The sequence below is a fragment of the Sceloporus occidentalis genome, unplaced genomic scaffold, assembly GCF_023333645.1.
Source record: "Sceloporus occidentalis isolate IW3139 unplaced genomic scaffold, rSceOcc1.0.p SCAF_6, whole genome shotgun sequence".
In the NCBI taxonomy this organism is placed as follows: domain Eukaryota; kingdom Metazoa; phylum Chordata; class Lepidosauria; order Squamata; family Phrynosomatidae; genus Sceloporus; species Sceloporus occidentalis.
This window is the reverse complement of record NW_028316986.1, coordinates 97,520,801-97,533,537: the sequence shown is the minus strand read 5'-3', so window position 1 is coordinate 97,533,537 and position 12,737 is coordinate 97,520,801. Positions and strand designations below refer to the sequence as shown.

The 12,737-nt window shown below is 39.3% G+C and overlaps 1 protein-coding gene across 18 annotated transcripts in view; it reads right to left on the bottom strand.

Annotated features, from left to right (window-relative positions):
- Positions 1 to 12,737, bottom strand: part of TRDN (triadin) — a 256,474-nt gene that overhangs the window by 134,927 nt on the left and 108,810 nt on the right. For all 18 annotated transcript variants that reach the window (XM_089530463.1, XM_089530465.1, XM_089530466.1 and 15 more), the window contains one exon: positions 1,696 to 1,761. In XM_089530463.1, the coding sequence (XP_089386589.1) occupies positions 1,696 to 1,761 (66 nt within the window). The remainder of the gene's footprint in view (positions 1 to 1,695; positions 1,762 to 12,737) is intronic.

Sequence of the window (12,737 nt, the reverse complement as noted above, 5' to 3'; positions counted from 1 at the left end):
CCCTCAAGTAACTCAGACCCAAGCCACGCAGTGCTTTAAAGGTAATAACCAACACTTTGTCCTGCGCCCAGAAGCTAATCAGTAGCCAGTGAAGAGATTTTAATATTGCTGTTATGTGGTCTGATCTAGATGTTCCAGTGACCAATCTGGCTGCCACATTTTGCACCATTTGAAGCTTCCAAACTTGGTACATGGGTAGGCCCATGTAGAGCACATTACAGAAATCTAAATGAGAGATTACCTTTTGGTCCAGGTAGGGACCAGTATGGAAAATTTTCAACCATTTTGATCTTTTTATTGCCTACTTTAAATTATGTAGATCATCTGTGGTCATATTTTTTATGAAGTTGCTTTCTTCATCCCTCCCTCCTCTGAATTCAGTTTTATTTTTCACATGATATTCTCAACACACAAATTAAATAGATGAGATGATAGAATACAACCTTGCCTGAGCTTCTTTCCAATTGGAAACCATTCAGTTTCTCTGTATTCTGAGTGTAGATAGGGGCTTCTGCCTCTGCTTCCAAACCACCTCTGAAGCCAAGCCTGAGGAAGAAGCTTTGGAGGGGGAGGGGGAGGACAGAGAGGAAGCAAGCAAGCAAGCAAGCAAGCAAGGAAGGAGAGAGAGAGAATGGAAGGCAGGAAGGAAGAAAGGAAGGGGGGGAGGACTTCAATCCAGTTGTCTCTGAAGGCGGTGTGGCCATATGGCCACACTGCCATTAGGGACAGTGGGACTTGAGCATCAGTGGATTTTGGTATCCCTCACAGATAATGAGGGCCGACTGTACAATCAAATACTTTGCTATATTCTATAAAGCACAGGCTGATCTTCTTTTGAAACTCCTTACTATGTTCCATTATCCAGAATATGTTTGCCATATGATCCCTAGTGCTTCTTCCTTTCTGGAACCCATCTTGGACATCTGGTGATTCAGGCTCCATATCTAGTAAGAGTTTTTGTTGTAGAATTTTAAGCATCACCTTGCTTGCATAATGCAATGGTTCTGTAACTGCTGCAGTTCCTGGTGTCTCTATTCTTGCGGACTAGAATATATATATATATAGAATATATATTGTTGCCAGTCTGTGGGCCATTGTTTTATTTTCCAAATTTGTTGACATATTTTACTTAGAACTAGAGTAGATTCTGTCTCTGTAGCTTGGAGCAGTTCTATTGTTATGCCATCAGTTTCTCGTGATTTATTTCTCTCAAGTGCTCTGAATTTACTTTGAGGTTAATCCTTGTATGGTTCTTCTTTAAATGAATCTGTTTTTTAAATTACTGAATTACTTCACAACATTTTGTAATGTTTTTGTTTTATGCTTATTTTGCCCCTCTTTGAAAGAACTCAGTGTAATGTATACATTGTGCCTCCAACACACTCGCCCTTTGGCCATTTTACCATTTGGTGTAAAACCTTTGGAGCAATAGTACTCTGCAGGCTGCCAGAGAATACTTCAGAAGATGATAAATAATTTAGTGGTTTCCCAGATGTCATATAATAACCAAAGAAAAAAGAGGGAAGAGAAAAGGGATTTGTAGACAGAGAGTAGGTTGAATAGAAGGGACACAGAGATAATAGTCTGAGTGCTGTATTCAATTCTGAGAAGCACTGTTCAAAAAGAAGATTATTGGGAAGTTTGAAGAATATAATAAAAAATTTAGAGTCTTGGAAGAAAGAAAATTTAACTTGCCTTTAGAAGCTGGGACTTCAGGTGCGATTGCTGGGGTCTGTGGTAAAAATAGGTGAGGAGTTGGTCCTGCACATAAGATAGGAGGGAAAGAAAAATCATAATAAAACAAAACATGATTTTATAATAATGACAGCTGAAATACAGTTGAACTGTTTCACTGCATTCTTTGTCAAAACAGTCTTTCTTCTGAATTGTTCATGTATATTGTTAAATAACTAGTAGAAATGAAAGGGAATGGAATGACAAAGAAAAACCTTACAGTTTGGATGATTTACCATGAAATTGTACATTATTTAAAAATAGCAAATAGATTTTCCATTCTATTTTTATTCATTACTTTCAAAATCTGCTAAGATTCAGTGTAATAGAAAGATTATATATTAAAGGCCTCTGTTTAGTTCTGTGTTGTTTTAAAATAAAGGATCGTTGTATTTTGTTTTCAGCATAAATGACTCTTTGATTAACCATCACACATACACATGGAGTCTTTAATAGCTATTTTATATTGGTTAGTGTGACTCTGCTAGTATCTAGACATGAGAGTTATTGTGGGCTTGAACTATGTGACCCAGTTGTGCTGCTGTGCTATGAACATATGATGTGCTTTTCTAAGGACATCCTTGTAGTTGATGAGGAAGCAAGACTGTGGCCCGATACAGACGGGCACTTTGTGGCATGGTGGCGATGATACTAGGGACCATGCACCAACCACACAGTCCCTAAGCCTAGTATGGAGTGGCGGCATACTAATGGCGGCAGCCCGTGTACACGAACGCTGCCATTGTGATGTAAGCGCCGTGCAGCATCCACATGGCACCGCACATTGCTTATGTCACAAGTGTGCCAGTGGCACACTCGCAGCATCACTCTGGCGCAGTAAAAAGAACCCATTTTTTCCAGGCTGTTTTTACTCCAGAGGGAAGCTGAGCGGTTTGGTGGCTGCAGCTTCCCTCTGGAGGGAACTAGGCTCCCAGCAGGCCACCATTTTTCAGCAGTATGTATCGGGCCTGTGTTATAGTTCATTTTGAATAATTGTTGAATCAGTGTGGTAAAAAAGTCATGGCTTTCTTGGAGGTGTCCAGATAGCTATCTGTGACATAGATCCAATACAGTACAACTGTTCTGAGATGATGCCATTAAATTCTTGAAAAAATGGCTACCATAAGCAGCAGCCCTAATAACTGAGGTTTAACAAACATGGAAGGTAAGACTTTCTCTTCATACAAGGCTCTAGGACTTGTTAGTTTCCTCATTTTTAAACAATTCTATCAATTCTGGTGCAGTTTATTTTATGTTTTCAAGAGCCTTCCCAGCCTGCCAGTGGGCTACAAGGAAAAGGAGACATTCTGATGATGTAAGTGTTCCATCAGCAGTAAAACACAAACTGGATTTCACCCAATATTTTGCTCCTACAACCCTTAAAGTGGGTATGGTGTTGGAAGTTTTATTTGAACTTGAAACATAGAACTATATACATAACATGTGTATCCAATTTTGTTCCAAGATCTTAATGAGGGTCCTGCATCGGGAGGCATATTGTAAAGTTCCACATAGTTGGAACTACAGTATATCTCCCTTCTCAACCCCTCCAGCACCCAACTTTTAGCTGAGGTAACTCCCCACTCTGTGGGCATTTAATGATCAGTGGAGAGTGGTGGACTTTGTAGAAGTGTCTGGCTATGCCTCTGTAGACAGGCATGGAACACTGATATTATCTATTACAATTATCTTCTGGAGAGCCCATGGAAGTCCTGGTGGATAATGTCAACCTTCTATAAGGATTTAGCCGGATGCTCCTCTTATGCCTATCTCTCTTCCCCAGTCAATAAATGCTCAATGAATGGGGGCTGCAGAAGCTAAACATTGAATCCTGGAACAATTTGGTTCATTGTGTGAGGTTTATGGAGAATCCCAATCTCTTCAACCCCAGCCGTTATAGGCCATAACAGAATGCCAGCCTTTGTTGGATTGCAACTTCCATCAGTCCTAAAGAGCATAGACAATGGGGAGGAATTAAAGGAATTTTAGTCCCAAAACATCTGGAAGAATACACTTTCTTCATTCCTCTTATAAATAAATGAAACAAATGTAGAATGTATCAGTAGCTAAACTAAGAGGCTAACTTTGCTTGTCCAAAACCAATACTATGCAGATTTATGCATGCATGTATAGTAAATAGAAAGCATGCAACACATTCAAAATAATGTGTGGGGGCTTGGGTGTACATACATGTCTGCACACACATACACTCACATGCATATTGCATTTAAACAAAATGGAGGGGTATTTGATCAATACTGCTGCCAGAACAGTATTTTATTTCTGTTTGTAAGATGTATTGGAACTGCTATACTTGTTAGTGAAATCATGAGGAAGAAGAAAAAAGAAGAAAAAGACAACTTTCCCATACATTCTGAATTTAAGCATGATGAAAGGAATATAGAGAGTTATGGTTGAAGAAGAAATTGTCATGAACATTTCTCACTACAAGATGTTCTTGTAAAGTTAACTAGATGTCATCAAACTTTGCCTCACAGCTCTGTAACTACTTGCAATTAATTTGTTGTTTTAAAATAATAATAATAATAATAATAATAATAATAATAATAATAATTTATATGAGCTTATACATTACCTAACTTTATACTGTATATGCCTATCTATGTAGCAAAGATGCCAAGAAACCCCTTTACTGAAATGCAAAGATGATTAATAGGACACCAGCAAGAGTGCTGGTGTACATCAGGATCAATGTGTTGTGCCATGTTGCATCAAGCACCAATGAGCATCAGGCACTTTGCTGGCTCTGCTACATAATAACATAGCATCTACTGGATATGTATGTTACACAATTGCACAAATTTAATTCCCACGTATACAAGTCCACTTATGAAGACACAAGTCCCAAAGATTAGGACCTATGGCCAAAGCCTGTCACGCTCACTATGCATCATGATTGCAACATCATGAAGAAAAATGTCACACCCTATGGGGTATAGCTATAACTTCTAGTTACTATAGTTATGGGTTTGTGGCCTCACTAAGTGATGCAGGAGGAATATTACATAGTTCACATGCTGACTTGTGCTGGTCTTTGTTGTGGAAGCTAAAGGCAGATGGAAAATGAATGTGGTTTGTATTATAGGCCATTCAAATTTTAAAATAACTAAAAATAAAACAGTTACTTTTGAGAAGAGAAACATTAGAAAGTTGCTTTTAAAAATTATAATTATGACATCAACAAACTACTCTGTAGATCTTGTATGTTGTATGCCTTCAAGCCATTTTCAATTTATGGCAACCTGAAGGCAAATTAATCATAGGGTTTTCTTGGCAAGATTTGTTCAGAGGTGGTTTGTCATTGTCTGAGGTTAAAAGAGTGTGACTTGCCCAAGGTCACCCAATGGGTTTCCATGGGTGAGCAGACAGTCAAACCCTGGTCTCCTAGAGTCCTAGTCCAGTTCTAATCCAGCACTCAGATCACTACTCTGCACTAGGTCTCCTTGAAACTATAATGGAAAATATTTTATTTTTATTTTTATGAGCTCTGTGCCCTATTCCATGTTGTAATATGTGTGTCTCAGATCAGAACTAGTCTGAGACAGATTGCTAATTATTTTCACCCATGTTTATCTTGGCAGTTGCTGGCATCTTATAAGTGGTTCAGACTTTCCCAGGAGCCTTTGAAAACTAATGGTGAATCTCAAGTGATGATACAAACATATCCAGCTTGTATTGGTTGGGTGTATTGCAAATCAAGTATATAACTGAAAATCCTGCCCCCATCTATAATCATATTCAGCAGAATATTTAAAACCAGCTGGTTTTTGAAGGCAAAGTTCTGCCCCAAACTCCTGTTGAAGAAAATGAACTATGAAAGCAAATGCTTCATAGATGTATGCATACTTCCAAAGCTTTGAGAAATTACTTTTGACACCAAACCACAGAGTCCCCTAGCCAGCATTGACAGTGGTCACCTCAGCAAGAGGATTTTGGGAGGACGTACTCAGGAAAAGTAGCTCTCCTAAGCTCTGGTTAGTCCTTACTACTACTAATTTTCTATTAATGACTGAAAGCCAACTGTTTGGCCCATATGATTAAGTTGTTTTTATATTTGATGAGTATTTTAACAATATCAGTACAATCTCTCAAATGCTTCCTGCAAATAATTATGTCATTGTTGTTCCCGATCTAGGTATGGAACCCACTTTTATACTCCTTTTATACTTAGATCTTTTTATACTTTGTACCCCACCTTCTTGTGTGAAGATCATATGTGCATTATCATCAATGTCTATTAAATTTACAGGCTGATTGAGAAGTCTCAGAAAACAGATATCCCCCTCAAAAGTATTCAATGTTGGGGGATATCTCCTCCAGAGTAATTCCAAAGGGACTCTGACCATCCCAAGAGAAAGACTCCCATTTTGGGAGAAAGGCATGATATAAATAAAATAAAATAAAATAAAATAAAATAAAATAAAATAAAATAAAATATGGCCAATAATTATCACCTGACAGCTCCTCTGACATGCTGATTTCAAAGGAGGTTAACTTCAAATTTCTAAGGGTTTGAAAATCAACTGAGGATATGTAAGTGGTTTCTGTGCAAGTGTGAACCACTCCCAACACAATGTAAAAATTGACAGGAAAAGTCTGAATAAAGACATTGCACTCAAGTTAAAAACATAGTTCTATAGAAATTATTTTAGGTCCAGTTAGTTTTATTCATTGTCAACTAGAAGAATATGAAAAATTGTGCAATTAGAATTAATTGCTTTTTTGAGAAGTGTGATAAAGGGTTAACTCTCCTAATGTTGAACAGACCGATACTGAAGAAAGATGGCTGATCATTAAGCTGGCTCAGAGACCATGGGGCCATGTTCTAGGACCTTGCTACATGGTCTAAGCCTTAAAAAATAAAATAAAATATCAAAAACTTCCATTTAGGAGCTGAAAAAGACCCTGCCTCTGGTCAACATGTTTGTTCCAAGAAGGTTCTCTTCTATCCTGATAAAAATCCTTTCTTATCTTTCCATGTGTTATTAAATGTATTTATTTATGCACTTTGATGATGAGACACAGAATAGAACAGCCAGATTAATATTTCATCCATTCTTTTGATTAAATATGTTAAAGGGGGTGCCCTAATTCAATTTGCCCTCTTCTCCCAGGTTCAAAGCTTGATTTTAAATGATCTCATAAATGCACTGAGAACTGAGAAAGTTGGATATAAAATCTGTCAACAGAGCTGTTATCATTATAGTTCATTACTAAATGACCCTTACTGTGAAGTATATAAAAAAGTCTGCTTCTCCTCTCTCCCACCACCATGCTTCAAATGAGTAATCCAGCTGTTACTGTAGCCAATCATATGGTTACTGGAAACATAACAGAAATGTTTGTGCACTGCCATGTCCCTGAACTCAAGTTCCGTTGGCCCTCCATATTTACAGATTATGCACTCATAGATTCAACCATCCAAGGCTTGGAAATATTTCTTTTTTAAATCCAAAAAGCAAACCTTGATTTCGCCATTTTATATAAGGGATACCATTTTACCACACCATTGTATATAGTGGGACTTGAGCATCCATGGATTTTGGTATCCACAGAAGGTCCTGGATCCAAACCCCAGCAAATACCAAGGGCCCACTGTATGTGATTTACAAGTATTACATGTCATTACATTTCATCAGGGGACCTTTTACACTACACAGTTATAGCACTGTGATTCTACTTTAACTGCCCTGGCCTGTTAAATCTGGGGTTTGCAGCTTGGGGAGTCACTAGAGTTCTCTGGCTAAGAATTCTAAATGTCTATGCCTGAACTACAAATCCCAGGATTCCATAGGATGGAACCATGGTAATTAAAGTGCAATTATAGTGCTATAGTTCTGTCATGTAAAATGATCCTGCTAGTCAAAACAGAAATGGAAAGTGGAACAAGAAAGCCAATTTTTAAAAGCCCTTTAAAAATTTAAGAATAAGATGACATTTATGGCACTCCATAGGATATTTTTATATACTTCTTTCATCTTTCCTAGGCTCAGTTGGAATGAATGTTATTTAGTCCTCTGGCCTTGGCATGAGCTTCCAGCTACTATAGCTTCTGAAGATAGATTTGAAAAGAGAGATGGCACTGTTAGAACAAGTACCACACATTTTAGCTAAAGAAATGGAGAGGAAGGAGAGGTGTGTGTGAGTGTATTGCAGTTTGTATTCACAAAAGCAATGTGACCTGGTGACAGATTGTATCTAAAGAACAAGAAGAAAGTGTGATGAAGAGATCTTTTTAGGGTACATTTTGAGGCCCCAAAAATTCCATGAGAATAAGCTGATGAGTCACCTTTCTTCAAACACCAAACATACTGTACCTTAGGGTGCTGTCCCACTCCCATTCCCCCTTTAAACTCAGGACATCTACTCTTTCAATAACACTTGCTGCTTAACTGGAAGCTAAGCAGCATTTATGTTCTGACACTGAGTGAAATCCAACTGCTAGTCACAGCTAGATTTGACCCATTTAATCAACTGCTGAATGGTAAGTACCCACTTATGTAAGTCTCATTGATTTACTCATTGCCAAATTAAAATAGAGACCTTGGAATTATATTATCATTTTCTTTTCTAAATTGCTAGTACATACCCCTTTTTATATATGGTTTTAGTAATAAATGATACTTTCAGTTAAAGGCTCCAGACTGGTGCAGCTTTTCAAATTCAAATATATGTCTCTCTTACACCTCCAAATAACCACCAGAACACACTTATATCTACGTATTTAATTATGCTTAATTAAATACTTACCTTAGTGGCTTGACAGACTGTCCCCAGCCATCAATTTTAGCGCTGGATTGGGGCCGCGACAACTACATGCTGTGGCCCCAATCTTTCCTTTCCACAGCACAAAAAGGAGCCACAAAAAGTGGTTCCTTTTTGCACTCTGGAAAGGGCACCATAGCTGCTAGCACGTAGCTTTCCCACACTCCTTTGGCACAGCATCATGTAGATGCAGCACTAGAGGAGTGCCATGTCGCTGTGTGGTGTGTGATGTGGATGCCATGGCCCTACTCTGCCCCCAGTCCAGCCTTAATGGCCAGTCTGTACAGCCCCTCAGCCACTTGTCTTAGCCGTGCACCGTCCCAAACCTGATGGAAACATCATTCAACTGTGCTCTATTTGCTGGCTGAATGGTTCTCCTTCTCTCCTTGCAGCTAATCTTCAGCAAAGTACTAGCATACCTTGATTTCAGTAAGCCTTTGACAAGGTTCCCCATGACATTCTTGCAAACAAGCTTATAAAATGTGGGCTAGACAAGGCAATTGTTACATAGATTTGTAATTGGTTGTCTGGCCAAACACAAAGAACGCTCAACAATGGCTTCTTTTAATCCTGGAGAGAAGTGACCAGTGGGGTGCCACAGGGTTCTGTCCTGGGCCCAGTGCTCTTCAACATCTTTATAAATGGCTTGGATGACAGAATTGGGGGCATACTTATCAAATTTGCAGATGACAGCAAATCAGGAGGAGTAGCTAACACCCCAGAGGACAGGATCAAGATTCAAAATGACCTGAATAAACTGGAAAGCTGGGCCAAAGCTAACAAAATGATATTCAACACAGAAAAATGTAAGGTACTGCACTTAGGGCATAAAAATTTAATGCATAGTTATAGGATGGGGGACACGTGGCTTAAAGAGACTACATGTGAAAGGGATGTAGGAGCCCAAGTAGACCACAATTTGAACATGACTCAACAGTGTGATGTGGCAGCTAGCAAGGCCAATGCAATTTTAGGCTGCATCAATAGAAGTATAGTGTCTAGATCAAGGGAAGTAATAGTGCCACTCTATTCTGCTCTGGTCAGGCCCCATCTGGAATATTGTGTCCAGCTGAGGGCACCACAATTCAAAAAAGAAATTGAGAAACTGGAATGTGTCCAAAGGAGGGGGACTAAAATGATGAAGGGTCTGAAAACTATGCCCTATGAGGAACGACTTAGATAGCTGGGGATGTTTAGCCTGGAGAAGAGAAGGTTAAGAGGTGATATGATAGCCCTGTTTAAATATTTGAAGGGATGTCATATTGTGGAGGGATCAAGCTTGTTTTCTGCTGCTCCAGAAAACAGGACCTGGAACAATGAATGCAAGCTGCATGAAAAGAGATTCCGCCTCAACATTAGGAGGAACTTCCTGACAGTAAGGGCTGTTTGACAGTGGAACAAACTCCCTCGGAGAGTGGTGGGCTCTCCTTCCTTGGAGGTCTTTAAACAGGGGCTGGATGGCCATCTGTTGGGTATGCTTTGATTGAGAGTTCCTGCATGGCAGGGGGTTGGACTGAATGGTCCTTGCAGTCTCTTCCAATTCTATGATTCTAAGTAGACTGTGGAGTGAGTTACCATCATGGCAATAGTGTCAAAATCATGACAAAACAGATTGTGAATATGGAACAGTTACCCAATCTAGCGTATGCATCTGAGGAAGTAGACTTAAATCTATGAAAGCTTATGCTGGCAGCTTCTTTTTTTAGTTAGTCTCAAAAGTGCTACAAGATCTCTCCGCATACTACCTAAGTTACTTAGTTAATTATAAGCTGATACAGGATTTTGACCAACATTATTAATCTAAAGAACATCACATACTGAGTTGCATTTGAAAAGCTTTATACACAAAGAGAGACACACATGCTGTAACTTGAGTACACGTTCATTTGCAATCTTTTCAAGATGGACCTTTTCTCTTTGAGAAAACAAGCCATTTTAGTGACTTTGATGAGATCTTAGTCAGAAGCCACAAGACTTTGTATATCAGGAGTAGTTAAGATGTTCATAGTTCATAGCCACAGAGTAAAGGGAATCATCACATCAATAGAGGACAGAAAGTCTGATGTTGACAAACAATTGAAGTCTTTGGGGGACCTATACTTCTTCATGAGCATCAGCCATGCAGCTCTTTCTTTCTCTGTGAGCACATAACTCCCTCATCTGAAGTTGGCCCTGAGACTCATCTGCAAGAATTACACGTTGAAATAACAAAAAAGATATTCTTGGTTGGTGTTAGTTTCCTACAATTTCAACTTGTCTGAAGCATCAGAACTGTGAAAAATGTCAGCTATCTGTAAATAGTGGTTAAGTAAAGTTCATTCAGCACTGGACACTGTCCTTTTTTATTCTTCTTCAGGTGATAAGGTTTGTAACAGGAAACATCACAGGTAAAGCCAAAACATTTTTACTGGTCAACAAGCGGGTAGTGATATTGTGAATGGATATAGACGTTCTTAGGAACAAAGCATTGAAGGAAAGATGGGAAGTTCAATCTGGGACATGTTAATTTTGTGGCACCGATAACAACTCCAGTTAGAAATAAGAGGTGTACATATAGAGATTACAGGGCAGAGGAAGAGGAATGTTTTGGTGTAGAGAACATTAGGCTGCTGGGAATATAGTGTCAAGGGTTAATAGCTGACAAGAAATGTTTAGATGTGTGGTGGCCATGAGCAATTAGCAGCCAGAGGAGAAGCAGATGAGCTTCAGCTGTGCAGCATGGCAACACTGAGTGTACAAGATCATTCTACTGCCAGTATGCAGGAAGCCTGTGAAGTAAACATGTGTCTGCCTGGACAAGGGGACAGTTTTCTGGGTGGCACAGGAAACATGTAACAGCCATGAACGGAAGAGGCTGGGTTTTAGGACCACGTGGCATTTGGTCTATATAAACTCAGAAGCTTCCGGGAGTGGGTGTGGGTTTGTGAGAGGAGTTGGTTGTTAGTTTTATATTGGATAGTAAAAGTCGCGTTGGATAATTGGTTTGCACTTGTAAATAAAGATCAGCACTTTCGGGAGCTCCGGTTGTCTGTCAATCATCAGAAGCCTGGTGAGGCTGGACAGCTCCTGGTGACCTGCGATCCATCCATCTGGAAGACAGCCGTGCTGCTACCTTTGCTGCAGAGACCTGTGAACACGCTTCCAGGATACGTCAGTTTGCTCTGCTATATCCTGACATATAGTATGTAGAAGGATTAAAAGAGGGGACCAAGAAAAGCATCCTGATGAAACCAAACAGACAGTGGAAGGCACATGAGCCTCTCTCCATAGTGGAAAGGGGGAATGAAGAGAATTAGCATAGAAGAGAAACACAGAACCTAAATTCTGATGGAAGACTAACAAAAGAGAGTGGTCTACCAGCTTACCAATATTGACAGACATCTCATCACCAAAGAATAAATATATTTTTGCTGATACTTTCCCCATGGTGAATTAGAATAAAATGTACATGCATTTGTATGTGCACAAATACAAAATGATATTTTCCCCTTCTGGTAAATGGAGTTTCCCTCTTGTAGAGAGAAAAGAAAAAGAAAACGAGGCTGGTGTCACCACCCATATATTAGGCATTTGGGCATCTTGTACATTTTGTGCTTTTTCTCTAGATATAGAATCTAGATTATATTCTCCATTCTTACCACTTTACTTAAACCTGCCAAGTATTATGGTTGGTAGCTACTGATATGCATATATATATTAGATACAAAAGAACATTCACTGATAAATATTACTATCAATATGAAGTGGTGTAACATTCAAACAATACTCTACCAAATGGGCAAAAGAACAATAAAGTCTACCTTTTCAGCTGTCGAAGGCTGCATCTGACAGAACAAACAACCTGGTAAATGTCAGACTAATCTGTGCCTGGATTGTACACCTCAACACTGTTGATCCCACCCCTTCACCCAGTCATACCTCAAAGATACTGGAGTTTGTTGTTTTATTGACATGCGGTATGAACAGGGTTTCCTCCCTCCCCAGATATGTTCTAAGGGAAGATAACAAAGGGCACCTTCCTCCATGTCATCCTCAGGAGAGAATGTTTACGAGTGTGGAAAGCACCAAGACAAGGAAGCTAGATAGGAAATTTACCTTTGACAGTCTTGGAATCTCCTGGAGTTGCAAAAGAATCTTTTCTTAGTGCAAAATGTTGTGCTTGGACCTGCAAAAGCATCTTCAAAAGACTGGGACAATAGGACCATTATCTCTACTAT